This window comes from Elaeis guineensis, chromosome 1 (genome assembly GCF_000442705.2).
Source record: "Elaeis guineensis isolate ETL-2024a chromosome 1, EG11, whole genome shotgun sequence".
Taxonomy (NCBI): domain Eukaryota; kingdom Viridiplantae; phylum Streptophyta; class Magnoliopsida; order Arecales; family Arecaceae; genus Elaeis; species Elaeis guineensis.
The window spans coordinates 100,221,601-100,246,499 of NC_025993.2; the positions used below are offsets into that span (position 1 = coordinate 100,221,601).

Sequence of the window (24,899 nt, forward strand, 5' to 3'; positions counted from 1 at the left end):
ATATTAACATCCTTTGCTACTCTAATTTTTTTTTATTGCTTCCTTTATTCTTTTATTGATTCCTATCAAAAAAAAATCTTATTCTTAGTGCATTAAGGCATTGAAAGGAAAATAAAATGCATATTGCGAATTCCAGCAGCATCGAGCAATGTACAACTTAGGATCAAATCAAAACTCGTCCAAGATTAGTGGAGCACTGCAGCAGATCCATCGTATGAGCAACTTAAAATGATGTGTTTCAAGACTGAGTTGGCAAACAGGTGAGACTGCCTTCATTCTGAAGGTAAAAATTGAACATTTAACTAATGTTTGGTAAATGTCCCATGCACACATAGGTCGTGCATGTGGCGATCACTCCTTCCAGCCTCTATAGATGAATTTATTTATAAATCTTTGTCGAACGAAACATTGTACCTTACCCAAATGGATCTCTCGTTGCATTTTATCCAAGTCCCAACACGGAAATCAAAAACATCATTCAATATTGTTTTGTTCTGCATTTCATATCCAGGCTTCCAGATTCAGATGACAGTAGGAAGCTTCATGGCTGGTAGACTGGCACTTGCAACATAAAATAGTTGAATCATAATTACGATAAGAAGTAATTTGTAAATTAAATTGGTTCAGGACATAGGTTAACCATACCAAAGCCAGAGGCCCGACCGTATTCAATATTCCTAACTAATTAATTAAATCCATGTTCAAATATTTTACTCAAAACAAGGAAAATCAAGTCTATCCCTTGTCATGGTCAACCAAAGTCGGTCCAATAATATGAATAAAACATGTCTATATGTATGTCACAAGTTATTGACACTATAAGCTCAAATATGCAAGGCAAAATTTCAAAGGAGCCTGAGTTCTCGGGCAGTTTCAACCACAGAAAAAACTACCTTTTTTCCGCGCACAATCTCCTTTAAATATAATTTGCACGAGAGAAAGGTAAGTTTTCTTAACAACTAGTATATAACTGATACATTGGGTGTATGAATTTTCTCTTTTTGCCAGCTGTACTAGAAATGTAATATAGAAATATAACAAATTATAATAAATAAAAAACTTCAATAATCAAATTTTTGTCTCCCACTAGATAATAAGCTTTAATTATAGCAAAATAAAAACTTCTTGACACACGTCATTAATACCAACCCCGTGTGATACACAGGATATAATATAAACAGAATGCTTCAAAAGATAGACTTTATTATATATTATGCAATGAACTTTAATGATGGCAGAGTATACTGATACCAATATCATTACCACGTACATTAAGTAATAAGTAACGAACTTTAACGATGACTGCTAAACATCAATATAGGCATTATTAACACCAGCACCCACGTAAACTCCACATAAGATGTCTTCATATATATATATATGTCCATCCATAATTTATTTCCCACCACACTTGTAACGACCTTGAATCTCATGAGAACCAAGTTTTACATCACAAATTGCAACAATCCCAAGTTCCGCTGGAGAAACCAACAGCTATTTAAACAAATCTGAGAGATCTCATGTGGAGTACAATGAAGAAGGAATGGTGATTGGGGAAGGCAGTACGTTGGGCTATCAGGGTACAAAAATGACTTGTATCTTAATAACATGGTCTGACAAAATATCAGAAGAGGCGAATTGGCACCAGATATTATGATACCAGCATCTTGTTGCAATGTACCTCATGAAATTTCAGGAGTTTCCATGTGGATAACAATGGAATAAAGATCATGAGCTGGTTTTTGACATACTCCACTCCAAACAATTTTCTCAACTGCAGTAATGTCTGATATCAACCTGCATCAGTTGAGCACCTAAACTGAAGAGGAATACCACTTGTTACATGTGAAATAAATTATGGTGAAGCATGCATGTTTTGGTTACAGAACCACAAAGTACCTCACATTCCCCTATTTGAAAAGCTTTCTGAATCCATTAAATATTGTTAATGCTCTTAATTCACCACTCCTCATGTCCCTTAACCTCCTCCGCAATACCTACAAAGACAACAGAAGTTACTATTTAATAATTTGGTGATATGTCATGTCCATTATATTAATCAATCAGGGTGACTACTCCTGCTCAATTTGAAATTGTTTATGGATACAGTACATTGAAACATAATTTATAGAAGGTTCACTGTCTTGTGGAATAACTTCATAATAATGGGCTGTAAGTTGGCAGATCACATCTGTATTGGAGAATAAGAATCACATTTAAGGTAGAGTTTGGTAGCTATTGCAGCTTACATATTGTGTACGATATAGGATCCTCCGCTCACTGGTGCACAGCTCTGTTGCTAGCTTTTTCAATAGCAATTTTCGATTGGCCTGCTTTGCATTTGTTGGAACTGAATCAGGGGCACCACCACCCTGGAAGTTCATAAAGCATCTTATGCTCAAGCCTTTCAAGAACCAAAAAACTCACTGGAAGGATCAGTTCATCGAGTAAAAGGCACGAGCTTCAGTGGCAAATTGGCAACCTTATCCACCCTATCCATGAGTTTAGGAAACCTTAACCAAAGATGTAGTGCAAATGAAATCAAGTAATTGATATTATTAAAATGACATGTCAATTATCTTGAGAGAAATCTCTAAAAGAATGAACTGGGAAAATAAGCTTTGGTTCAAGAATTAGACAACTGGTACAGAGAACTTATACTCTAGCAGTAATCAAATGCTACTAGAAATTATAGAATAGATGGGACGAGCTCTTACTACCTCTAAGAATTTGGTGTACTTTGCTATACTTGATTCACAGCAATCCAATAGGAACTGAAGAGTTTGCTCCTCCAATTCAGGGTAGTTGATTCCAGCCTTAGATGTACTTTTATTAGATGCAGCAGCAGCCATCTGTTAATTCATTAAGTGGCAGGAGAGTTTTCAACCAAGCATATTACTTAAAATTTATCAAAGGAAGAAAATAAGGCAGTGAAAACTGCAATACGATCATATATGAGAAAAAAAAATGCAAGCCCAGTAGATATTCACAATCATTTTCTGCCAACGAAGGATGTGACAGAATTTCTGCTTATTGATAAGAATCCATATTCCTTAACATTTTTTAGTAAACTGTACCATCAGATGTAGGCTGTCAAAATTTGAGCAATGTATCAAAATTTGCCTTTCAAAGAAACAATTGTCTTTTCAAAAACATAGATATTGTCATAAACCAGTCCAATCCTTGGAAAAGAAGGTTGTCGACCAAAATTTAAGCATATTGCTCTTGAAACCTATAAAAGATAAGCACAATAGGGGATCTGATAAATAGGTTTTATTAATGTACTTTACATTCTCAGTTAGAAACTTTATTTGAAATAATAAATAATAAATAAAAATATAGTAATCAAGAGCATCAAATATTGTCCAGAGGTCTAGAATTATACTTGTTGAAGATTAATTTTCATTTTCTCTCCACTTTGAATAACCTGTCATGATTTTTTTGGCATCACATATGGCTACTACTTTGTCTATTATATTGGATATCCTACAGTATAAAACTTCTACCAGAATTAGAAAGAAGTTCTAATGAATAGATGGGCGTCTTAAGAAATCTATTAGTGCATAAGGCTATTTCTATAAGTGGCTGGATGTAAATTCCACCATCTGGCATAAAACTATGAAACCGGACACCATCCATGTGAAAGATGGAACCATATTGATTTTCTTTTTTTAATTCAGGTTCTTTCCTAGTAATCTTATTGTTGCGGCCAATCCCCTGTCGCCTGTCGTCGGTGAAGAGCACCTGCAAAACGAAATCCTCACAGACCGAAATTGTGCCTGACAGAGAACCTCCGATACTTAAGTCGGTGAGGAGTTGGTGAATGGTAGATAAAAAGTATTTGAAGTGACAGAGTCTTAGTCCAGAATTGTCTTACCAATGTCTGTTGTTTACCTCCCTTTTATAGATGATTCAGATGTAATCGTCGAGCATGTGGTCTTGCTTTTTATTAGGCCATGATCATGGAGTTAATGGGCTGTTTATGCCCATTGATGGTCATGACACGTAGTCGATAACCGTTCATAATGGTTAGATACGTGGGTTCCGCATATTCTGGCATAACGTGATCAATGGCATCCCATGATCACGTTCTGGCATTCTACACTGGCAGTTTCAGATAAGCCGATTGTGTGTCCGTAAACCAGTCGGTCGATCATATGTCGATAAACCAGTCGGTCGATCATATGTCGGTAGACCATATATCGGTAGTCGTAGAGGCCCGAATGATCATCAGTCAATAACTCTAGTATGTCGATGGTCATCAGTCGGAGATTAAGAGTCGTCGTAGTTGTCTGTTGATAGTTGAGAATAGCCGACTGTTGGTCGGTCATCTGATTATTAGTCGCACTATATGCTTGTGAGGCCGATGTAGAGTCGGATTCGGGGGTTGGTTGAATTTTTCCAACAGTTGCCCCCCACTCCCAAGTCCAAGATGGTCTGATGTGTATATTATCACGTGGTCTATTGTGTTGGACGAAGAGAGTTATCACGTGCTGCCTCGAGCCCCAACTCGACTGTTGGTATTAATGACTTTTTGGAGTACGAGAGATCTCTGACTATTTTGTTGTTTCGATAGCTATGAAATCATCATTGGGCCATCATTTTAGAAAGATAATTCGGCACCAAACGATTTGATTCTGACTAGTAGATTGTGGCTATGTGTCGAAACATCATTGACTTTGAGCTATTCACACGAATAACGGTGAGGTGGCACGATCTGGGAATAGGTGCATCAAACCATCCGATCAATGGTCGGTTTTGATGTCATCACGTATCGTTATCTGATGAGATCCAGATTTGATCAATTTCATCTGGACCATTGAGGGATCCTATATATATAAAGTCACTTTCAGCCAAACTTTTACTTTGCATTTGTCATCATTCTCTGCAACGGAAGGTTCTGCTGGTTGTCCCAGTACTAGGAGCTCTCGGGTCTCGGGCTTTGTTTCTGGCACCATCTCTGATTTCAGGTTGAGTTCCCTTGTCTTCCTCCTTAGGTTTTCTTCCCTTTTAGGGTTTTCCTTCTTTTCTTAGTTCTCCATTTTCCATAGCTAGTAGAAAAACTTCTTCTCGGGATAGTCGGTCGGATAATCCGACTGACGACTCTCCTTCGAGTCCGAAAACGAAAGATTCTTCTTTATCCAGGCCCAACATTGAATGGCTTCGAGAACAATACCATATCCCAAAGCAGTATCAACTTTTCGCTCCTGGCTTGGATGGTCGGGTGAATTCTCCTCCTCCGGGTCAAGTTGCAATTTATGTCGAGGACCTTCGAGCCGATCTTCGATTTTCGATTTCAGAGTTCGTCCAGAATCTTCTTGATTATTATGGCCTTTGTCCTGCTCAGTTGGCCCCAAATTCTATTCGACTGATCATCAGCTTCGCCCTATTGTGTCAGCTTATACCGACCATTCCTCGTCCTTCCTTTTTTCAATCTTTTTTTGTCCTTCATCCTCATCCGAAGGCCAAGGATTGGTGGTTCTTCAACTCGAGGAAAGGCCTTTCTTTTATTACCGGTCTTCCATCGTCCATTCATGAATGGAAGAACCAATTTTTTTTCGTTTCTTCTTCGTCTCCTTGGGATTTTCCTTCATGCTGGGGTGATCCAAGGACAGACCCCAATGAGAATAGTCGGATGGAGGCCGATGATCGAAAAAAAATTTCTCTGATTGAAGGACCTGGTTATTCCACCGCAGCAAGAGCTGATGACCGAACAAGCTCTCTACGATGCCGAACTTAGTTCGGTCACTTCTTTAGGTATAACATAGTCGTCTGTTTACTTTTTACTTTTGTTTGTTTCTGAACTGTACTAATTTTTTATTCTGATTGCAGCTATGCAGCCGAGGGCACGAGTGTCGTCTGCCGACATTCGTCTGCACGCTGTCAAGAAGAAGGCAGCGTCCGAAGCTGGCCCTTCTCGACCGTCGAAGAAGAGTCGGGTCGCCACTCCATCCACACCAGTAAGGAAATCTGACATTCCATCGAAAATGGCTTTCGAGCCGGTCCTAGCATTGTCGGCCCCGACAATACTTCCTGAGGTGCCGTCTGCTGAAGATAGGATGGCGGAAGAGGATGGAACTGCAGCAGTACCATCAGTGGCTCCATCAGCAGAGGTTCGGACCGAGGTGGGAGTTGTAGTCGAACCCAAACAATTCGTGGCTGCGCCAACCGTTCCTCCGATGGAACGCTCTCGAATGCAGTCGAGCACCGACTTTCCTGCATTCTCAAGCACAGGGCTGCCGACCGGAGATCGGGGGAAGGCGCCGGCTACCTCAACAGATGATGGGTCATCGGGCTTTCCCATCCTTTTTGACATTAGGATCCCCGAGGGTGAGTCGGCCTTGGCCAATCTGGCATTGGCCAAGTGCCTCATCCAAGCTGCTCTTCTCCCAACTAATCGAGAGAACAGGAAGAATCAGATCATCGCTAAGATATTTTCTTCTTTTTATCCGATGATACTCGAGGTAAATTTTTCGACATCTTTTTTTTTTGGGTCTGACTTGATTTATCTTCTGCTTTCAATAGGCACACAATATGCATGATCTAGAAGTCGGCTATCGGAAGATTGCTGACTTCCATCGGTCCTGGATGGATAAAGTGGCGACCGTTACCGTCGAAAAGAATTCTGCCGTCGAACAACTTCAGGTGGCGACTGAGCTGGGGAAGAAACTTTAGGAGGAGATCTCCCGCATGACGGCCGACTTACAGTCCTCCACAGCCGAACTTGAATCGGTTCATCAGAGCATCTCATCCTTCGAGTCGCGGATTAAGAGCAAAAAGTACTCTATCCATCGACTTCGACGAGAGAGGGATGGATGCATTAATGAACTTAAAGCCAAACGTGGAAGGCATCGGGCCATCCTAAAAAAGTTGGCACTGATCGATGCTGAGTCAGCCTCCGCATGAGCTAAAGCAGAGTCGGCGAGGGAAGCCTTGGACCAAGCCATCGAGAACTTCAAAAATTCTGAAGAGTTTAAGGAAGAAATTCTCGAAGGTGGATATGCTTCTTATTGTGTCGGGTACGAGGACGGCTAAGATATGGTCAGAAAGTTATATTCGAGTCTGGACTTGAGAAGCATCATTCCTCCTGGCTCGGAAGATGAAGCTACTAAAGAAAGGGCTGTACCGACTGAAGACGATGCACCGATTGCACCAGAAGCTGTTCCAGTCGTCGATGCTACACCAGAGCAAGAGAATGAAGACAACGATTAGTGATCGATGTAGCATTTTTGTTTTTCTTTTATAATCAAAAATTTTGTAATCGGACTTTAGTCCAATTTTGTAACTTTCCTTTCAATGAATGAAAGAAAAATTTTTTAAGTGCAAATTCCTTCTTCGTTGTGTACTTACAATGTCTTAGTTTGACAACCGAAGATCGATCAGCAAGTCGAACGTTCGGTAATAATTATAGAATCGTCCGTTAGTCGAATATCAATTGACATACTTTATCTTTTAGGTATTAAGATAAACAGTAATAAGCTGAATATCCCTCGACTGACCGTAGTCAAGTTAGTATGTCTAGTTATTTGATAAACGGTGGCAAGCCGAATATCCTTCAACTGACCATAGTCAAGTCGGTATAATTTCAATTCGACCTGAATCGTATTGGCATAGCATTCCACTTAGTCAAAACTAAGTCGGTATAAATAGTTGTTCGACTAAAGTCGGCTTTTACAGTGAAAAGCCGAGATATAGTCGGTACCGAGATACAGTCGGTATACCGATTTTTACAGTGAAAATTGATATATAGTTAATGTGTCGGTTTTTGCAGTGAAAAATCGAAATATAGTCGATAGAAATTGACCGTCCATTTATCGGTCTAAAATCACTTTGTAGTTGGTCGAAACTTTCATGATTTTGAAATTCAATATTTCATTCTGAATATTGTACATATGAACAACTTTATTGATAATACATTTTTGAGTTGTCGGCATTCTACGTTCGAGAAATAGATATTCCTTCAAGAGTTTCCATCTGATATGCGCTCAGTCTAAGTGTCTCGATTATTCTGTAGGATCCTTCCCAATTCGAAGATAATTTTCTCTAATCGAGAGGTCTTGAGACTTCTACTTTCCTTAGGATCATGTCTCCTGAATGGAAGACTTTCGGCTTAACTTTTGTATTATAATACTGGGCTACTTTTTGCCGATATGCTGCCATCTGAATTTGAGCTTGCTGTCAGACTTCTGGAAGTAAGTCTAGATCGATTCTCAGACATTCTGAATTGCTCAACTCACTGTATTGTTCCATCCTTACTGATGGTAATTCGATCTCAAGTGGGATCATCGCTTCTGTTCTATAAGCCAAATTGAATGACGATTCTCTCGTTGGTATGCGAGGAGTTGTTCGGTATGTCCATAGGATTGGATACAATTCTTTCATCCAAAGGTCTTTACCTTCATTCAGTCTGGTTTTGAATCCATGCAAGATTGTTCGGTTCGTTACTTCCACTTCACTGTTGGATTGTAGATGACCGACTGATGTGAGTTTGTGCGTAATGTAAAATTTCGTACCAAACTTTTTAAAGTTCTAATTGTCGAACTGTTGATCATTGTCGGTGATGATGATATATGATAAACCGAATCTGCATATAATTGACTTTTGAATGAAGTCTTCCATCTTACTTTCAGTGATTTGTACCAAAGGTTCAACTTATACACATTTGGTGAAGTAATCAATGGGGACCACTATGAATTTTCTCTGACCAGATGCTGGAGGAAAAAGACCTAGTATGTCAATTCTCCATTATGCGAAGGACCATGGTGCAACAATTGATGTCAACTGACTAGTCGGTTGATGCTGTATATTTACATACTTCTAACATAGTTCACATCTCCAAACAAGTTCAGCTGCATCTTTCTTCATGGTGGGCTAATAATATCCTTGTCGTAAGATTTTATAAGCTAGAGATTTGCACCCTAAGTGATTTCCATAAATTCATTCATGAACCTCTCTGAGTGTATAGTCGACATCTGTCGGTCCCAAACACTTCAGTAAGGAAAGAGAAAACGATCTTTTATAAAGCTGGTCATTCATCAAAATGTATTGTGAGGCCATCCATTTGAGTCGTTTAGCTTCTGAGGGATCCGCAGGTAGAGCTCCATCAGTCAAGTACTGAATGATCGGGTCCATCCAGCTTGGTTCATTATTAATTTGTAGCACTTCTTTGACTTTATCAATACTCGATTATCAAGACATTCGACGAATGTCCGACTCAGCGAGTTCAAAGAAGTAGTTGCAAGTCGAAAAAATGCATCGGTCCGAGTATTTTCTATCTTTGGAATGTGAAAGATCTCAAAATATTTTAGAGTCGACATAAAGTCTTTCACTTTCTGAAGATACTTCATCATAACAGGGTCTCAAGCTTTAAACTCGTCCTTAACTTGTCCAGCAATTAGCTGCGAGTCGATGAAGACCTTCAGGCTGTCAATGTCAAGCTCCTTAGCGATCTTTAAGCTGGCTAGGAATGCTTCATATTCAGCTTGGTTATTTGAAGCTTTGAAATTAAATCGAAGGGCGTATTCAGTTACAATCCCTTCACAATTGGTGAGGATGAGTCCGGCTCTACTGCCTTATGTGTTGGATGCTCCATCGATGTGCAGCACCCACGCCAATGTCAAGTGGGGCTCAAGGGCTTCAACTTGTTTTATTTCATCCTCTGAATTATTATCAAGTATAATACACTCGGCGATAAAGTCGGCCAAAACTTGCGCCTTCATTGATGGTCGTGGACGATATTGAATATCAAATTCACTGAGCCTTATTGCCCACTTTGTCATTCGACCCGAAGTATCAGGTTGGTGTAAAATTGCCTTCAACGACTGATCTGTTAAAACGACAATAGGATGTGCTTGGAAGTATGGACGAAGTCATTGTGATGATATGATTAGAGCGTAGATCATCTTTTCCGCTCTTGAATATCTTACTTCGGTATTGTGGAGCACCTTGCTAGTATAGTAGATTGATCGTTGAATTCGATTTTCATCCTCTTGGACAAGTATCGAACTAACTGCCTCCGTTGAAGTTGCCAAATAAAAATACAAAGTTTCTCCAATCTTTGATTTTATAAGCAATGGTGGAGATGCCAGATATCTTTTGAAATCTTTAAAGGACTGTCGGCACTCGTCTGACCATGAGAAATCTTTTGCTTGTCTCAAGATTTTGAAAAAAGATAAGCATCTTTCTGCTAATCTTGAGATAAATCGACTAACTGCAACGATCCTTCCATTAAACTGCTGTATCTCTTTCTTGAAACTAGGATGCTTCATATTGATGATAGTCTTTATTTTCTCGAAATTGACTTTGATTCCTCGTTGCGACACAAGAAATTCGAAAAATTTTTCAGAAGTTACTCCGAATGCACACTTAGTCAGATTTAATTTCATCTGATATCGTCGAAGTATGTTGAAGGCTTCTTCCAGATCCCGAACATGATCAGTAGTTTGAGGACTTTTCACCAACATGTCATCTACATAAACCTCCATATTTCGTCCAATTTGTGCCTTGAAGATTTTATTAACTAGCCATTGATATGTGGCTCTGATATTTTTTAAACCGAATGGCATTACTTTATAACAGTAGATGCCTTTATCGGTTATAAAGGCTGTATGCTCCTCGTTTTTAGGTGCCATTCAGATCTGATTATATCTTGCGAAGGCATCCATGAAGCTTAGAAGTCGGTGTCCCGAGGTTGCATCAACTAATTGGTCAATCTTCGGTAAGAGAAAACTGTTCTTTGGACAAGCTTTATTCAGATTCGTATAGTCGATGCAGATTCTTCACTTTCCATTAGCTTTTCTTACCATCACGACATTGGCAAATCAATCAGGATAATTTGCTTCTCTGATGAAGCCAGCTGCGAGAAGCTTATCGACTTCTTCGTCGATGATCTTCTGCCTTTCAGGAGCAAAAGATTATTTTTTCTGTCTCATCGGCTTAATCTTTAGATCAATATTTAGCCAGTGGATTATTATCTCCAGAGGAATGCCTGACATATCCATTGCCGACCAAGCAAAAATATTGGTGTTTGTTCTCAGTAGATTTATTAGTTGCCCCCCAGTTCTTCTGTCGTCCGGAGATCATGTTGATTACTCCCACCGTTTGACGATTGTTGAGTGTCTCCTCAGTTTGTGGTTGAGATTGTTGGTCGTTGGGAGGTTGAATCGGACAATCTCGTCGGAACTTGTCGAGATAGCCTCGTCGAATCAGGACCTCTATCTCGTCTCTGAGCTGGATGCACTGTTCGACATCATGACCATGATCACGATGGAACCAACAGTACTTCTTCCTATCACGGCTCCTCAGCGGTGCTTTCATCGATGGGGGTGTCGTAAATACTCCTCTTCTTCGATCTCCATCAGAATCTGCACACAGAGAATAGAAAGAGGAGTATAGGAGTCATACCTGCCATAGCTGCTTAGCTTCTGACTCCATCGTCGAGGTGAAACTCGCTTATTGATAGTTGACCGACTTGATTCGGTCGGAGCTCCATTTTTCTTCTGTTTCTTCTTCTGACCTTTTTCTTCTGTCTGACGTCGGTCAGAAGCAGCTTCATCCACGCGAATATATTTGTACGTGTGCTCCAGAAGTTCAGCATAGATCCGTGAGAGAGTCTTGTCTAGAGAGTATGTGAATCTAGATCCCCTCAGACCTCTCTCCATGGCCGATATGACCATATCTTCATTGAGATTCCTGACCTCAAGTATGACCGCATTGAAGCGAGCCACAAAATCTCTCAACGTCTCTATCTCACCTTGCTTGATTAAGAAGAGCCGTCGGATGTTCGTGGCGGCCTTCGGCTAGTGCTGAAGTGGGCCATGAAAGATTGTTCGAGCTGCTCAAAGGAGTTAATGCTTTTCGACTGAAGCCCAAAATATCAGGCTCGAGCAGTCTTCCGAATAGTTGCTGGAAAGTCAATGCATAAGAAAACATCGGTTGCCCCTTGAATCATCATGAAAGCCTTATAGCTCTCCAAATGATCGATCAGATCGATGGAGCCATCGTATGGCTCCATTTGTGGCATCTTGAATCAAGAGAAAATCGATTCATCCAGAATATGCTGAGAGAGGCTGGATAGTGTGGAAGTCATAATCATTGGAAGACTTTTGACTTTCCACCTGAAGTCGGGCAAGCTGACAGTTAATCTCTTTGAACTTGCGTTCGTAGTCGTCAAGCCACCGTTGCTGAAAAATTTCAGGGGTAGAACCCCCTAAAAAGCTCGAAGAGGGAGAAGCAGAAGGCATCCACGGTCGTTTTCCCTTCTTGATACTATGTACACGAGAGGGAGAGGGAGAACATCGAGAATGATGGGTGGCACGATGGGAGTACCAAGAATGCGATCATCCATCCCGATGGGAGTGTCGAGACGGTTGCCGCTCCGGAGATGAGGATGAGCGCCGTAGAGGACAGTGGCTGTGCCTAGATGGCACTGACTAAGCCACCAGCTCCACCGATGGCTGCTACTACTGGATTTGCTACTGCTGGAGGCTTTGAACCGCCTCCGTCAAAATCTTCATTTGTTGCATGAGCGCAATAATTTGCATATTTGTAGTGATCACAGGATGCGAAGAACTAGGCTCTGCCACTGGAAGTGGGGGAGGAACATCTTTCCGGTGGGAAGACTGCCTCGTCGATCCCATCGAGTGTTAAGCTCTGATTTTCGGCATGATTGATTGTAGTCTTTTCCCTACATGACACACCAATCTATTGTGGTCAATCTCCTGTCGTCTATCGCCGGTGAAAAGCACTTACAAAATGAAGTCCTCACAGACCGAAATTTTATCCGACGGGGATCCTTCGATGCTTAAGTCAATGAGGGATTGGTGAATAGTAGATAAAGAATATTTGAAGTGGCAGAGTCTTAATCCAGAATTGTCTTATCAATGCCTGCTGTTTACCTCCCTTTTATAGATGATTCAGATGTAACCATCGAGCACGTGGTCCCACTTTTTATTAGGCCATGATTATGGAGTTAATGGGCTGTTTATGCCCATTGATGGTCGTGACACGTAGTCGATAACTGTTCATAATGGTTGGACACGTGGGTTCTGCATATTCCAGCATAACGTGATCATGGGGTGCCATTGATCACGTTCTGGCATTCTGCGCTGGCAGTTTCAGATAAGCCAACTGTATATCGGTAAACCAGTCGGTCGATCATATGTCGGTAGTCGTAGAGGTCCGAATGATCATCGGTCGATAACTGTGGTATGTCGATGGTCATCAGTCGGAGATTAAGAGTCGTCGTAGTTGTCTGTCGATAGCTGAGAATAGCTGACTATCGATCGATCATCTGATTATTAGTCGGCACTATGTGCTTGTGAGACTGATGTAAAGTCGGATTCGGGGGTCGGTTGAATTGTCCCAACACTTATCTTTCTGACTTTAAAGGTTGACATAAAAAATAAACATATCAAAAAAGAGCAGTCAACTCCAACCTAACTGATAATCCTATTATTTCAATTATTGTACCTTACAAGCAACAAGAATAATTATAGAGACATTCAAGACGTTATTCACATATTGCTACTATAAGGTAAATCTGTCAAACCTCTTCAAAGTGTTGACTCATGTTTGGTGGGCACACCACAAGGTAAGCATATGCCTTCATCTCCAGTGACCAGCCAGTGATCTGCAAAGGGAATCTCTGAGGCCTGCTCAAAATGAATCAGGAAAACAGAAAAAACTTGAATATTTCCTATAACATATATAATTAACAAAGTAAATATGATTTTTAAATAATATAGACAATTAGTGATCTTTAGTTGTCAGCATTTTGTTCCAGTAAACTTTCATTCACAAAAAACATATTTCAACAAAACATGCATTTAAAAGGATGAGCAAGTCTCAAGAAATGATCATGCTAATGACAAGCAACACTGGCAACCACATGTAATTTAACATAGTTTCTGGTTTCAGGAAATTTCTATTTATCTTGATTGTGTACCAAGCTCACTTTGCTCTGTGGAGTTTAGTATAAGATATTCCAAATATGGTGCAGAAATAGTAATTCATGATTTCCAACAGTTTGGCTTAACAAGTGACAATTGAAAAATGGTTCCAACTACTAAGCATGAAGAGTCATTTATTTCACATAGTTTCTAATTTCATTAAAGTTGATTATGAGTTTGCTTAAATATATTCAACTTATTTTATTTTATTTTTTCTTATATACTCAGGTTCCAACCGTATTCATTGATGGATATACAGTACTCACGTGGACAAACCATACTTCTGCAAGGCTTCCAGTTTCTCCTTGTAGCATTTGTCAGATTTGTTAAGAGGCAATGACAACTCAACTGAGTCATCTGGATTTGCACCCTCTTTTGCAACAAAACCATATGAGAGCAAAAGCTCTCCATTGGATTTCTTGCCATAAGATATAAATACCTGTGGAGATATTTAAGCATCATAACAGAGAGAGATAATATACCTTATAATAAGCCATTCATTCAAGATACAAGCTGTTATGTATGACAAAGATTTTACTCCAGTTGTCAAGCTAATAGCAGAAATTCTTAAATAAAAAGGACAAGATTTAAAACAATGCTTTTCTCATGTTATTAGTAAACCATAAAGCAAATGGCAAAATTTAGAGTTTTCTTATACAACAGCCTAGGTCACGCTCCTTTCTGTACCTTCATTTCAAAAAAAATAAACAGATGGAGATGTTCTGTCAACTTGTACACCCTATTGTGGTGCATAGATATAACTTCAAAATATGCATCATGGAAAATAGGTCAATGGTCACTTGGTCAGATTTAAACTCAATTAATAAGAAAAAGTAAAGTTTGTTCAAGGAACAAAGGGAAGTCTGTTTTAGCACAGGTGACAAAATTGCATGTAATCATAATTTAATTCCAAAGTCAGTACAGAAGATAACAGAAGTTGTTTGCTCTTGTCTGAACTTTGTCCAGAGAAGTCTTTATATGTTTCATGGAGAGATTTCATGGAAGAGAAAACTACAGCAACTCTAATTTAGATGTTCATGGTCTTAACTAAATACTTTTTCATTAAATTCAGATGTCTCCTTTTGTCAAGTTTTACTTGTATTATGGATTGAGAGCTACGGGATGCCATGCTGAGCAAGGAAATCAGTTTCGACTTCTTGAGCCTGGAAATTATATTCAGAGTCCTTCCCCAGTTCTTATTACTTTTCAAAAGTCAGTCCAGAAGATAACAGAAGTTGTTTGCTCTTGTCTGAACTTTGTCCAGAGAAGTCTTTGTATGTTTCATGGAGAGATTTCATGGAAGAGAAAACTACAGCAACTCTAATTTAGATGTTCACTGTTGTAACTAAATATTTTTTCATTAAATTCAGGTGTCTCTTTTTGTCAAGTTTTACTTGTATCATGGTTGAGAGCTATGGGATGCCATGCTGAGCAAGGAAATCAGTTTCGACTTCTTGAGCCTGGAAATTATATTCTGCGTCCTTCCCCAGTTCTTATTACTTTAAAAGGTTGTTACTTGTAAAATGAGAGCATAAGACATATTTCTTTTGGTCATAAAGTAATAATATTGTAGTAAATCATGACGTTATCATATATTCAGTCATTAGTAGCAGATTGCCGTCGTATATTGTCAATGAGAAAAATCTGTGCTGATTTCATCTTCTTTTCATCTTGGTAAATCTGTCAATATATATTTTATTCCATACATAACCTAAATTAATAGTATAATGTTATGATTCTGGATTTGTGGTACGATGGATGTGAGCAATGGGCCAATGGGAACTAGCAAATGGATTTGGGCTGTCTGGACTGTCTTGCATTCAGCTTCCTAACAGGTGCCCACCATGGCCCAATAGCCCATGTATCCAGACCCTGGACGAAGCCAGCTGAAGCCCACTGCATGTCGGGCTATCATCACAACAAAGCGCTGGGTTTCCCCAGCTCCACCTGACTGCCCGGGCTCATGTGGGCAAAACAGATGGATTGGGTCTTGAGCATCCAGGTGGCTACTTAACCAAAAGTATCCTTAGTCTGAATATCACACAATCAATTTTATGAATATTTGCTTCCTCATAGACAGCCTATTAGGCCATCAGCATGGGATTATTGGTTATTTGGTTGTCTTGCTTACACCTGTTATTTACCTATCCCTTGTGTGCATATTTATTTCTATGTGATTTATTTTGGCATGGAAGATTTATTTGCTTACCAACATGTTCCACCAAAAAAAACATACCTGCGGATCCAAAACAGTTACCCAAGGAATCTGAAAAAGAGACCACTTTTTCTTAGGTCCATCCGCTGTCACTCGATCAAGATCGAATGGCTAGCATTTACAAGATTTTCATGGATCATGATGGACTTTTCTAGGTGGATACAATACCACCAATGATCCCTCCATCTGCTGCCATAGAGCCTCATCTCCACCATCGATTTTGAATCTTATGGAGCACGCTCCTCTCCCTCTTCTATTAAAACCCTATCTCCCTCTACCACCCCACATTCCACCGGATTGCTGGGTCCTGTGAGGCAGCCAGGGTTCTGCAGGAACTGGACAGGGAGAAGGTACAGAATTGAGCATTCCCCTTTGGGCTTAGACTTAAAAGCATGTATAAAGGACAACCTAAGAAAAATTTAGAATGTGGAGTCCAACTACAATGGATTTCTGACCCTCAGAATTTGATTTATATATAGAGTTTTGGTTGGGTTTGTGTAAGATTTTGTTCAAGAACCTCCATATGGATTTGACAACAAGATTTTGGATATCAGAATTTAGAAAGAGGAAAAAAAATTAGAGTGAAGAAATGATAGCTACATGGATTAGAAAATCTTGGACCAACTTGTTGGCTACCATTTGGTCCATTTGGATGGGAAATAATGCCAAGATTTTTAGTAATTAAACCATGTTGGAGCAAGGGGGAAGAAAAATGGAAAGCCTAATATTCACCCCCACCAATCAGGTCGACAAGAGGAATGTGCAATAAACCTTTAGGATACAACAAAGCCTAATATTTGATCACCAGTGTCTACAAAATCAAATTGATCTGATAATAATGGTGTATTATGGTGTGTTGTTGTGTTCTGATACCAGGGTTTTATAGAGTGGTCTGTCTTTTAAGATAGATGTTTTCTTTTCTGAAGAGATGTGGCAATATGCACACTCTCCGGAAGCATGTGTTTCTCCATCGGACACATCCCAACAGACACTTCTCCTCTCAAATATGGTAGATGGACACTTCTTTTTACAAAGAATATGTTAGAAATTTTTTAAAAGAGACTCAAACTCACGCCCTTTTTAAAATGGGCCAGCCAACCAACCACCACAATGGTTGGCTGGTTGTGTTTTAAAATAAAACATCATCTCTTTTTTTTTTGGAAAAATCCAACTATCCAAATAAGTGATGCAACTAATACAGGTGATATGGAATTTTCTCTCCTAGGAGATACTAGTGCAAGCTAAGTGAAAGGAAAGTTTGTTTCTCAAAGCTTGCAATTTTTATTTTGTTTCAGATTGCTTTGTTTCTATGGTTGATCCTGCATTAACCTCCTCCATTTTATTCTCTTCATTGTGAAGTGGTGAATTTTAACCACACATTTTATCCAAAAATGAAAGAGTCATGATAGCCAGATCAAGTGGATATGGTGGAGGATATGTCTTGTATAACTGCATCAACCTCCTTTGTTTTGTTTCTCTAAGTGAGTGAATTTAGCCACTCTTTTTATCCAAAACTAGAAAACCATGAAGTCAGATCAAGGGGATATGGTGGAGGACATGTCTTGACTTGTACAACCATTAGCAGAGAATCAAAGTACAAATTATAATCCTCCATGTGTTTATCACATCCAGAAATAAGAGGATGAGTAATCTCTGATCTTCCACTATTAATTGTATTACATTCTGGTGCTTATTGGGTCCCTATATTTCCCCTTTACAGTAATGACCTGGTTGGTGACTTGCCGAGGGAGGAATAGTAGTATCTACATTGGCAGTACAGTGAAGAACTTTTAGTGGAGTTTTTCAAGTTGTGGTTATGCGCAAGACCTAGCAAGACAAATCCTACATGTGGTGCTAAAAAAATACAAATTAATTTTCAGAAATTTGAACATATGAGTTGGAAGCACTGCTGACACCACAATATATATAAAACAAACAAGTTGCTGCGGACATAGGCTATTTGATGATTTACAGCTGTTTCACATCAAGATTTACCTTTTAGTACCTGAGAACAATTATGCATCTTTATCAATGAAGTTATTTAACAAATCTGAAAAATTATTAGGTCCTCTTTCTTTTCCCTGAAAATTGATATTTACACTATTTAGTTAAATATGTGCGAAGGACATCATTATTCAAAACTTGGTATATGGTTCTTATGAGTTAAGATAGCTAAACAAATAGACTAGTATGCCTTGAATGATTCTAGAGGGTAATAAAGAAGAAAAACAATATTAGAAAGAAAAGACAGTTCTCCATATAGTCATCCACCATCTAACAGGATTGCTGCTTGTTTGATAACATAGGAAAGTTTACTTGGTCAGTATTTTTATATGTTACTTTCTAATAGCACAGTGCAAGACAATTAAGCTTCATAGACCTTTTCCTGTAGGCAGTAAAGACAAGTTTTACAAATTGTAAAAAAACTTCATATGTCCTGAAAAAATATGTGATAAATTTGATTTTTAATATTTTCTACAATGGAAATTATGTATTTCAAATTAAATTTGATAAATCTACCCAACACATCTAGTCTAGAAACTGCCACAAAATAAACCAACTTTGATAAAGTTCTAGCATCTTTCTACCTATTAGCTTGTTTCAAGGGTATCATGAAACACTTCCCATTACATCCATACTAAATAAATAAAAGCCATATGATAAGTAAACTAGAAACTTATTTACCTGCTCACCTGGCTGATATGACCTGTCAGTTGTAAAAACTATTCCCTGAGATGATTTGTCATAGTCCAAGAATGTCTCCACCTGGAAAAATTCATATACAGATATCTCTGATGAAATGTCTAATCCACACAAAAAAGGTAAAATTGTTTAACCTTCTATTCAGGATACACATATCATAGATCTTTTGAGTACATTACAGCACAAAGTTCCTGAAAGATGGTGAAGACAATCCAGTGGATTAATTCATGGTTCAACTTTCTTATATGCATACATGTTCAAAAGATTTGCCCAGCTTTTTCAAATAATTTCCAAGTAGACAAACCAACATCAATCAAAGTCAGGGTTTCATGTAGGACAACAGATATTATGCAAACCAAAAAATGAATAATGTATAGAAATAACTTGAAGTGGCAGACTATATAATACTGGCAGAGTTGAACTGAATGTGCCAGAGAAATCAAAATCACATATTATGGATTAAGATACCTCAGAACTATGATTAAGCATGTCTGCCCAAGGAACTAATGCAACTTTTCCATCCATTGATGGCAAACGAACCTGCAATGTCAGAATTTCATCAAACAGAAATCGATCTAAAAGTAGATCATAGACATCTAGAAAATCCACATGAAAGATATATACAAAATATCATTTTGCATTAGATATTACGACATAATTAAGCAGGTAGTCTTACATAGCAGAGAACAATTGACTCGGCAAATTGTTTTACTCACCAAACGTGAAAAAAGAATACCAAAGGACCACATAAATGTGCGCATGTTGAATATCTGAAATAAGAATATGTTTCCATTATCAGATACAATCAATCTGGTCAGGAAGCAAACATGAGATGACAATCATAAGAGAACAGTAAGGCTTAAGAGGGAAAGGATGATTTACAAAGATGTAATATTTCATGTGCTTGGAGATGGACAATCCTACAGCCTTAGAGGCAATTCAAGTTGGTTCACATTTCTTTTGAACTTGGATGAAAATGTTTTCTATATTGTTATATCTGTGATTTAAGCAAATGTTGATAGAACTGTTTTATGAGTCTTCGCATGAAGAGAAAGAGTTTCATTTTAGGTACCTCCTCTGGAAACAACTGCGGATATTTAGAAAATATCCTAACTTTTAAATCATTGTACCTGCAGTTTTGGAACAAAGAAAATAATAATACACACAAAAATAAGCAAGTTATAGTAATAGAAAGAAGAGAAAGAAAATGCATACGTTCCCTCAACATCAGTAATCCTTTCAATTGCTCTTTCCCTGATCTGTGAAGCTACCAAATATGTGTCTAGTTCGGAGCGTGTCCTGCAATGACATATAAGTGCTATAGACAAGAAATCTGAGAACATACCCAAAACCCAGAGGCCAAGAAAGGTTGCAGTTCTTCTGGCCACACAACCGCACAAACAGGCAATTGAAGCTCTAAACATACCAATACAAAAGCGAGTAAGGCTGTCTAGGCAAGGCTGAGATATAACTGCACCATCTTGAAGAGTTCATGAGACTTGCTTCACTTATCAGGTAAGTTGCCAGCAATGGCCAATCAGGTACAGAATTTCTCCTCATCACATTTCCAGCTTCAAGGCAGCTCCAGTCCTATGAACAAAATATACAAAATCTAAAAGGTCTACTATATAACATAAATCCAATCTTAATTAAGTAGATCTTGTAGGAAAACAGCAAAAACGTGCATAAGAAACACAAATTGCAAAGTAATAAGATACTTTAGAAAGTAGAAGGTACAATGCATGGTCCAATGGTTGGATTCATGATTATTTTGAAAATGAAAAGGCATGTCAATGCAAGCATAATCATAAGGTACAACCTCATCCTGCTGATCTAAGATGCCTTACAAATCATCCAACCATATGTTTCTGTCATACATTTATCTGAAGTGAAATACTCTTTAACCTACAACCCATTCCCATATACATGGGTTTGAATTTATTAGGGAGGATAATTATTTATAGTAGGGAACAGCATTCAATCAGTTCATTTGCTTATAATACATGGTTAAGAAATAAATGCATTTCCTGGTCCCAATTTTCATTTCACCTTTCATCTAGGCTCTTTTCTAGTACACTGAGGCCTTAAGTGGTTTTGCCCTAGTTGCCTGAGCCTCAAATGAAGATGCAAAAACCATTCAAAATTTATAATTTTTCATATAAGTTTTACAAAGAAATGGTCCCTGCAACTCTGCAATTTGTTTATGTCCCAGACATTTCCAGGTCGGAATCCAGTTGCAGATCTCAAATGTTGCATCATGTGTCACAATTGGTGCATCATACATCTTTTAACAACCTTTTCAGCCAATAAATTTCCCAGAATTATATATTTGTGAAATGGGGATGCTCATAAGAAAATTTGACAAATCTAAATGATCCTGCATTATATGCTCAACCTGTATACACTTCAAGGGGGATCAAAGTAAAAGGCAATAGTAAGCCTACAGTGGATTTCATATTTTATGATTCTTGAGCATTCATACATTCAATTTTTTTTTTTTTTTTGGGTGGAGTAACTGATTTAGTCTCAATAAATTTACTAAAGAAATATAGTGGCCATGGCAATTTGCTATTTGCAGATTGTGCAACACAATTAAGATGTTTGTTAGATTTCTTCTCTTTTTTAATTAATTTGCTTTACATGGATCAGCAAAAGAAGTTATACAAGCCTCTAAGAGAAACCAAGCATGCGACCAGGGAAATAGATGCCTCAACAGTGGCATCTTAAACCTAACATCTCATAACCTAAGTGCCTAGTTACACAAGATACCTACAGCTTTAGTCCTATTCCCTGATCATAAGAATTTGCATATCTTTCTTTCTGCGGACATTCCTCTTTTTTTTAAAAAAAAAATGAAATGAAAACCTTTTGTCTGAACTATCCCAAAAAGGGTCAACAAGCTCATTTTCTCATCTACCAAACATGACACCCCAACCTAATGTGCGGTTAACTAACACTTTGCCTTGAATCTAAGTATCATTCTTGTGGACCATAACATTGTTGTTGCTTTAAATTTGGCCTCAAACTTCACTTAATCAGAGTATCAATGTGTAGTTCTTTTCCTTTCTCTCTCTCTCTCTCTTTTTCTTTTTTTCTTTTTTTCTTTTTTTTCTTTTTTTTTTCTTTTTTTTTTTTTTTTTGTTATCCTTGGTAAAATTAAACACTTAGTCAAGCCAAACAGCAAATTCTCTAGCCTAAAAAATTTCAGAGTCAACTAATATGAATCACAAGAAATCAAGTTACCAATTAAATGTTCCTTCTACACCACTTGTGTAATCCTCTGCGCAGAGATATTGCAAATAAACAAGCTTCTTTTTTCTTTGAATAATTGCGTTTGCTATAACCACCTCCATCAGTCTCCTAGAATGAGAAAAAAAGCCCAAAATAGCAAATAACCTTACCGAATCGGCCGTGATAACCAGAGAAGGAGGCACAAAGAGGAGCTTCTCCCCCTTCCTGATGTTCTTGAGGGCGACGAGGCCTCTCTCTCCAACATCCACCCTCTGGATCGCCATCTTCTGAGGGGGGAGGCCGGACTCCGAGAGCCATTGCTGCAGCGCTGAGGCACTCTCTAGTGACTCGATCTCGCAGCCCCATGGGATGGGGCGGGCCTCAGAGGCCCTTGAGGTGGTGGACGGAGAGCTGGAGATCGAGCTGCGAGTCCGATAGCGGAAGGGAACTGCGGGAGAGGCGCCGTTGTGGCTGGAGGGAGGTAATGGGCTTTGGGGGAAGTGGGGGAGAAAGGAGGTGTGAAGAACTCTAGAGATTTGGGCCATGGCGAGAGCTAGAGAGAGAGAGGAGGGAAGTCTTGGGGAAGGGGAAGGAGCTTATCCGTTAAGTTTTATGGTTAGGATTTTTTTTTTTTTGGGTTACTTCCATGGCGGGAGGAGGGTGGATTGTCCGCTTTGATCTCCGTCAAAAATTATTTCTCAAAATTAGTGGAAAAATTAATTTTCACAATCTGATTTGATTGCCATCTAATGGTTGGGATCCACCTATATTTCTTTTAGCTTTTTTTTTTTTTTTTGTCTATTTTATACACATCTTGTATTTATACAAAATGATGAACCAGGGAGTATTCAGTGAGCAAAACTAGATCCATCAACTGATGATTCTTTTTTTTCAGATAAAGAACTGATGAACTTTTTGAACTTAAGCTCTCTTTTTTTTTCTTTCATCAAATCTTTTATTTAAGTGAATGAATTTTAATTTTTTTAGATGTTCCATGTGTAGCTTGCGGCTCTCTCTCTAATGGAATACAATCGAGGGGACTATTTATTTACTAAAAAGGGAATTTTATGGGTTTTTCATGGCAGTGGCAGCTGAATCCACCTCACCTGCGCTTTTGTTACTTGCGTATGCAAATGTTTAGGCAATCTAGCAGTTTATTTTCATATGTTTTGTTAAAAGCTTCTTTAAAAAATTTAATGTCGTTAAATGAAATCTGAATATTGTCTCATTCATGCTTTTCATTTACTAATGGTAGATTGAGAAGGATATAGCTGGGAACTATGTTGCTAAAAGTGTTGATTCCAAGTTTTTAGACACATTTCACTCCCAAAAAAAAAAAAAAGCTATAATTTGGACCAGACAAACATAGTGGTTATTCATCAAACTTCAAGTTTTTTAAGCACCTCTTGCTGCAATAGTCAGTTACTATAAATTTGTTATAGCTATGCTTCAGCAAACATACAAATAATAAATGATTATTTTTTCAACAGAAGGAATCTCATTTATAATTTATTTTATTCTCTGATTTTAGTGTTTCCACGAGTCCAATATTTTAACTTCACCTGGATCTACAACTATTTTTTTTCGAATTATTTGAGTATAAAGTGCACTGCTTCCATATTGATTAAGATCAAAAAATAGATGAAGTGCCAGTAAGCACTCCTGTGTCCCTAGCATGCGACTGCACTTATAAATTAACCCAAATAGGCAGCATGCATTGCTATTCCTTCTATCTTTAACGAACAAAATTTTCTCCCCAAGGTTTCATGGAGGGCAAGGCAAGCAACTCAACCGCATCCAAACATTCAATGATAATATACTAAAATAGAAGCCAATATCATTTATCTAGCGCAGGGTCCCCACACACAACTAATTCCTTTTCCCTTCCCAGAATCAAAAGTTCCTTTCAAAACCCAATGCCTCTGCTTTGAAGTTATGAATAGGAAAACAAAGCAGATGTAGTCCCATATTACTCATGCAACATCTGATTACATTAAACCACCACAGGACCATGAAGAGCGTGCTCATAATGCAATATCATATGTGCATCCTATATCAAAGGTAGGGGTGATAATCGGGTTGAGTCGTATCATAAACAGATCAAATCAAATACGAATCAGATAAAAAATATTCAAACTTGAACCTGATCTGTTTATTAAACAGGTCAGATATTGAAATCTGAATTTATCCCAATTAATAAACAGATTATCTGATCAATCTGTTTAATCTATTTATTAAATGGGTAATCTGTTTATATAACCAAACCTGATCTAGTTTACCTGTTTACTCACTAACAATATAATCTATTAAAAAAAATAAAATCTAACCCATTTAATAACCCATTTAAAAAATTATAAAAATATCTGAGATTCGCCGCATCTCTGCCCCTCCATGCTCTATTTTTGGTCGCGCTCTCGCGTCCACAGTGGACCACGACGTGGAGTAACACGGACGACGACCGATGCACCACACATTGCAGCCCCGAACATAAAACATTGGGTTCCCGACGAGATTAAAAATATCGATAAATCGAGATGAGGACTAGGGCCCTCTCCAAGAACACCCCCCCCCTCTCCCGCCGATTCATCCCTGACGACAATAAGCTTAGAAGTTGGATCCCTAGGCGGCGCACCAGAAGCCCTCGCGGGAGATGTCATGGAAGAGGTCAAAGACAGGGAGATGGAGGAGGATCTCAAGCTGCTGCAGCGAGGCGAAGTACTAGTTATCACATACGAGGCGAGGCAGAGGAGGAGGCGAACCTCGATGCACCAACATGGTGGAAGAGGGAGGCAACAGGGATA

The 24,899-nt window shown here is 38.6% G+C and overlaps 1 protein-coding gene across 5 annotated transcripts; it reads right to left on the reverse strand.

Annotated features, from left to right (window-relative positions):
• Positions 1-1,345: 1,345 nt before the first annotated feature.
• Positions 1,346-22,732, reverse strand: LOC105060737 (ribulose-1,5 bisphosphate carboxylase/oxygenase large subunit N-methyltransferase, chloroplastic). Of its 5 annotated transcripts, none has more exons than XM_010944548.4 (13): positions 22,269-22,731; positions 20,294-20,457; positions 20,083-20,166; positions 19,940-19,997; positions 19,584-19,637; positions 19,336-19,407; positions 18,850-18,930; positions 14,216-14,388; positions 13,550-13,652; positions 2,721-2,852; positions 2,250-2,372; positions 1,900-1,997; positions 1,346-1,814 (listed from the first exon to the last, which is right to left on the reverse strand). In XM_010944548.4, exons 1-12 carry the CDS (start codon positions 22,641-22,643, stop codon positions 1,911-1,913), a joined length of 1,506 nt encoding a protein of 501 aa, XP_010942850.1. In that variant the 5' UTR covers positions 22,644-22,731; the 3' UTR covers positions 1,346-1,814; positions 1,900-1,910. The 5 variants fall into 5 exon arrangements, with proteins under 5 accessions (XP_010942850.1, XP_010942851.1, XP_010942849.1 ...); XM_010944549.4 differs by having other exon boundaries at positions 1,346-1,797; positions 22,269-22,730; XM_010944547.4 differs by having other exon boundaries at positions 1,346-1,819; positions 22,269-22,730.
• Between the last annotated feature and the right edge of the window lie 2,167 nt (positions 22,733-24,899).

Bases quoted from the DNA above. Each gene is read 5' to 3' on its own strand.
- LOC105060737 (XM_010944548.4), bottom strand. From the start codon at position 22,643: ATGGCCCAAATCTCTAGAGTTCTTCACACCTCCTTTCTCCCCCACTTC. The intron at 19,638-19,939 runs GTACCTAAAATG...TTCTTATTTCAG, and splicing joins CGCAGTTGTTTCCAGAGGAG to ATATTCAACATGCGCACATT. The intron at 1,998-2,249 runs GTAAGCTGCAAT...TTGTCTTTGTAG, and splicing joins TCCTATATCGTACACAATAT to GTATTGCGGAGGAGGTTAAG.